At 38.1% G+C, this 5829-nt stretch overlaps 1 protein-coding gene across 2 annotated transcripts in view; it reads left to right on the top strand.

The window, feature by feature from the left end:
- The first annotated feature begins 2712 nt into the window (after positions 1–2712).
- Positions 2713–5829, top strand: part of LOC116849877 (syntaxin-6) — a 22421-nt gene continuing 19304 nt past the window's right edge. For both annotated transcript variants that reach the window (XM_032827495.1, XM_032827494.1), the window contains exons 1-2: positions 2713–3197; positions 4399–4622. In XM_032827495.1, coding sequence (XP_032683386.1) covers positions 3163–3197; positions 4399–4622 — 259 coding nt within the window. In that variant the 5' untranslated portion in view covers positions 2713–3162. The remainder of the gene's footprint in view (positions 3198–4398; positions 4623–5829) is intronic.

The raw sequence follows: 5829 nt of genomic DNA on the forward strand, positions 1-5829 counted from the left end.
TAAAAAAAAAAAAAAAAAAAAAAAAGGGGGGCGCAGCCTTCCGCTAGTCGTTCAATATTGCAGTTACATAATGTGGTTAAAAGATCAGTAACTTGTTTAAATTGTGGGAAAGCAGCAACGTTCGACAAGTGAAAAAAAATAAAACAATATATAACTTGCATATTTTTCGGATATCCCCGATTGATTATCAATATTGGAGTCAAAATAAATATTTTTACTAAAAAAGCTGCAAAAAAATATCAAAATTCGAAAAAGACCTTATTATACATAATTACCCAAAAATAAACCATGAGTATTGAAATACTAGATAGTACATCGATCGTGCCTGACGGTACTTCCACAGAAGCGCTTGAGATCGATATTTCGGTCAAATATATGATTTTTTAATATTTAATTAAAATTATCTGGATGACTCACAAACCTTTTTAATGATACTTTATAACTTTTCATACGAAATACAAATAATACCATACCGAACCTTTCTTTAATTTACATCCGGTCATTATTTCCGGCTAAATATATGGTGCAAAAAAGGACAATTAATTACAAGTAATAGAATGACTCACAAATCTTTCCAATTGCACTTCAAAACTCTTTATACGAAATACAAACGATTTAAAAGAATAGTTTTCCAACCGGAGTTTTTTTCCGGTCAAATACATACGAATCACGATGGCCTGGTTTACATCGTGCACTTGATACGCGTACTAAATAGTAACTTTCTATTAGATAATCTTAATATCGACAATGCAGGGTGTATATCAGTTGGACACGGGGCAATTGGACACAGTCCAATCACAAGTCGCTGTTCCAAGGGACCCTACAAATGTCTCTAATCATACGGTGCTGTGATTGGCTGTGTTCAAATGCACCGTGTCCAAGTGCACCGCTCCCGACAATGCATATCAATAGCGACATATTCTATCAATGCAATACGTTTTGTTGATGAATATTATACGAGCTTATTATACTGTTGTTTATATATATTAATATATATTGTTGATATTAAGATTATCTAATAGAAACTTACTATTTAGTACGCGCATCAAGTGCACGACGTAAGCCAGGCCATCGTAATTCGTATGTATTTGACCGGCCGATGTAAACTATTACAGTTATCAAAATATTAATATCTTATTACTTACGATTCCTCCACTCATCATTTCTAAACGAAATAATAAAGAATGTCGAAAAAAATATATATAATAAATGTATAAGAAGCAAATGAGATATGTAAGATATGTTGAGATTATCCGCGACTATCTTTATACTTTCCGCAAAATTAGAGCAGTAATGGCTCCTGCACACAGGACGCGGTAATGCTTGCCGCGCGGCAGAAATTCGCGTGGCAGCCAATCAATATGCTGGTTTCTGTAATAACCTTCTAGCTCTTACGGAAAAACAATATATTGATTGGCTGTCGCATGGACTTTCGCCGCGCAGTAAGCATTACCGCGTCCTGTGTGCAGGAGCCATAAAGAATTAATGTGCACTAAGTGTGAAAGTGTAAAAAGTTCAACTAATGTGAATAAACTTATTAGATATTTGCTATTTTCAGACAATTCACACCTTCGAAGGACGTCCTAAGAATATTTTGATGACGTCCCTCCGTCCTGAAAACATCTTCAGAATGTATTTTGGAAAATTTGTGTTGTTAGGGTGCATTAGTGTGCAACGGGCATTAGGTGTAAAAGTGTGAAAAGTACAAATAACTCGACAAACTTATTGTCGTAAACACCTATATGGCTCCTGCACACAGAACGCGGTAATCCTTGCCGCGCGGCAGAAATTCGCGTGACAGTCAATCAATATGCTGGTTTCTGTAATAACCTTCTAGCTCTTACGGAAAAACAACATATTGATTGGCTGTCGCATGGACTTCCGCCGCGCGGCAAGCATTACCTCGTCCTGAGTGCAGGAGCCATTATAGCTTACCATCGACATCATTTTCAAAATTAGACATTGTCCAGACTTTTTATAGAGACTTTGACCGGTATTCATAGTCGAATCTTATTTCAAACCGTCTTAAGTAATGTCTTAAGATGCGAATACGGCTCTGTGGTAAGTTCATGACATCTTAAGACAGACTTAAGATGATCTTAAATATAAGGGTGCCATTACATGAAGCGCGGAAACGCGGAAACGCAGAGACAAAATCTTACTAGATTTCCGCGTTCCGCGAATTGAATCATTTCTCTCCGTACGTTGAAAAAGCGGAAAAGCGGAAGGCCCAAAACTTTTCTCTATTGTCTTTTCATCCAAGGCTGCGTTCAGATTTCCTACCCGGGTGCATTCTAATACTAAAAGTGCTATAATATATCTAACATATACTATAGTGTTTCTAGTAATAGAATGCACCCGGGTAGGAAATCTGAACGCACCCCAAGGTACCAAGGTATGAATTCCAAAAAAATATCAGGTCCAAACGTGTTTGAATACGTCTTAATGTAACGGCGGTAAGGTTGAACAACTTGTGATAACTTGTGACAATGGATTTTTCCGCGCTTGTTACGCGATTTTATTTCTCCTTATATTACATAGAGCACAATTTGTGCTCGTCACCACGCTGACCAATCAGAGTGCGTTGGAGAGAGTAGGAGCACATTGGGGCATACGACGCGAATAAACCTCTAGAGGAACTCTACAGTTGACTTAAGATTCCACTCTATGTATTGTTTTCGCGTCTACGGCGATGGATTATGGCCGATGTGAATCAATAATATTACGGCCGTCGACGCGAGCGTCGTCGCGCGGCGTCGCGTCGCATCGCGTCAGGGCGCGCACGACCGTGAAAATCGAATAAATAGTCGTTCGTGGTGCCAACCGGAGCAGACGTGAACGGACGTCACGACACTACGAAGTAAGGCAAGACGAACTGATACGAGACGTGACGAGGTGCGGTGTCGTACCGAATCCCTATCGATAACACACGTTCGATCGTCTCCTGCCATTGTAGCTGGTAACCTATGCACAGTGGACACGGGTGCGCGCGACTATTGTCTATGTACTAAGGAACGGTCGGCTTTCGGGCGCGCTCGGAATATTCCTCACCGATGAGTGAGCGGTTGCGCGATCGCGCTCTAACGGTGGGTGCCGTGTGGCCGCCGCTGCGGCGAGACAGGCCGCCCAGGCTTTGAATTCAAAGAAGACACGACGCGAGGAATGACGCTGGAGAATCCGTTCTTTGTCGTCAAAGAGTAAGTGTAGCCGCGAGCAATTTCACCCACGATCGATTTTGTTCAAGATCCGAGTGAAGCGACAATTCCGTAGTGTGTTTCGCGTGGATGTGTGCGTGCGTGCGTGTGGATCCCTCGCGTATAATGTCATAGAGATTTTTTGGGACTGATGAGTGTGAGTGCAATGGTGCACGCGTAATGGTGTGAGTGTAATGGTGTACGCTAAACGCAACATGCTGATAAAGAACGGACAGCAGATAAAAGCTATCGGAGCTATGTGATATCAAGAAGATTAGATTTGATATCATATTGAGAATTGATACGATTGATTCATACGTTATCGCGTCGCAGGAATACCTTTTGACGTGCCAATTATCTCGCTCTAATATATTGTTTTAGCAAAATTTTATCCGTTTCTACACGACAAAGTACGCGACGAACCCTATGTAATATCCCGATAAACGTGTATTGCACGATGTTACACATCTGAGATATCTGATGTTCCAAGCAGTTCGATGAAACAAGGAACTCGTGATTGACTTCACCTGAATCGGAGATTATCTAGACGCTACGAATTTCCGTGTCATTGAACTAAATTAATGATTAATCACGGATTCGTTCAACTATCGCCTGCCAATTTCTCTTTTTGTAAATATTAAGAGCAAATTACAGGAAAACGATAGAAAAACAAATTTTGAGAAAATATACTTTTTCATCGTATCAGTTATCTTTATTTTAAAACAAAACGAGAGTTATTCTCAGTTGCATAATTTACACATAAAACAATATACGAGATATTTGGAAATGAAAAAAGAGAGTCAAGGAGAGTGTAGGAAATGTAAATAAAAATAACATTCCGAATTGCAAGCAAAGTATGTCACAGACGAAATATCTGATATGAATCGAATTTTGAATTTGGATCTTTGAATATTATGCTATATTTCAAATTACTGATACTGCTGAAATTCTATAACATATGTAACATAAACTATAGCTTTTCAATGATAGCAGTGAATTTTGGAACACAACTTTAGTCTGCAGCTTACTTCATTAGTTACGTATGCATATGTCATCGAAGTATATTATAAATGAAAATTTAAATTTGAATTCGAACTCGATCAATCTTGTACGCGTTTATTGCAATTGGCGTGGATAAATCCCGAATGCATGTATGACAGCGGCTTAGTCGATTACACGCGAATATGTAAATTGTTTTTTTCAGCGAGGTGTGTAAGGCGTTGAACAAGAATCGCGGCTTGTATGGGCGCTGGAATGAATTGCAAGATGTCGCGATCGCGTCGCCAAACGCACCGGTGAGCGGTGGAATTTCTGCGGCAGCTGTTGCTGCACCGATCTCACGAGACGAGCTCGATTGGACCACTACTGAACTACGAAAAGCGTTGCGCTCCATCGAATGGGATCTCGACGATCTAGAAGACACTATCTATATCCTTTGCCATTGTTTCGCGTTACATTCTATATTAAGTGTTCAAAGATTCGGATATAATTTCGTCAAGATCATGATGAATGTTAATGTTTTTGATTGGTTTAATTTATATCGGTCAATCGTTTAATATCAACTAGTAACTTTCTATTCAGTTTAATGATGTGTATACATAGACCAAGTATATTTCTGCTGTAGTAGCGAGTGAAGCCGGAAGTTGGCAGTTTAAAACAGTAAGAAAGTTGATTTGCCCCTAGGCTTTCTCATTCTATCGTATAGAAAGAATATGGTCGCTGTCAAGTGTTATATATAATGCAGTGCAGAATTAAAAAAATAAAACTGTATCAAAAATAAAATCGTTCACTTATCTCGATATAAAATTGATATTTATAACTTATACTGTGTATAAATAATCACAGCAATTGCTCTTATCCTGTTCTCATTTCACTGTGAAATAAGAAAAAGGTTAGGTTGCTATAATGGGATACAGTTCTTGGATAAGGTTTAGTGCTGTAAATAGTTCCATTTAGTGCTGTAAGTGTTTCAGAGCGATGAATGGATCAATCATATTGCTTTATTTAACGTTTTAAAGTATTTGTAGTGTTAAACGGACTCTCTTTCTTAACAGTCAATAAGATAAAGTGAGAAAGCACTAGGGACAAGTCATCTTTCTCACTCTGTTTTAAATTGTCAACTTCTGGCTTCATTTTGTAGACAGAATGCAGAATGTTTATGTATATACGTTATAGATTAAGTTTACACAGCTTAAAACCGGTTTAGTAACTACCGTAGTTAATGAACTCTTGAATCCGATTGGAATATATTTCTAGATCTAAAAGAATATACCAATCGGATGCGAGAGTTTACTAAATACGGTTGTTACTAAACCGATTTTAAGCTGACGTGTAAATTTAGTCAATGGCTGCGTTCATCAGGACACAATGGTTGCACAACTGTTTTATGATTTTCTGCTGAACGGTACTTAATGCATTCAGCGGCGCAATATGTTTACTCAGCAGTCGCTATGTTTTTCAGCGAACTGAAAGTACGCTGAATCTAAGCACAACGTGTTGAGCAAGATGGATGCCTCCAGTTTTATTGAAGTACAATATACATATATAAAGATATAATATATAATGTTGTAGATACTATAATTTAAATTGGAAAAAAAAAATATATATATATATATATATATATATATATATATAT

Source organism: Odontomachus brunneus, unplaced genomic scaffold (genome assembly GCF_010583005.1).
Source record: "Odontomachus brunneus isolate Ranch 3 - 2012 unplaced genomic scaffold, Obru_v1 Obru_scaffold_127, whole genome shotgun sequence".
Taxonomy (NCBI): Eukaryota; Metazoa; Arthropoda; class Insecta; order Hymenoptera; family Formicidae; genus Odontomachus; species Odontomachus brunneus.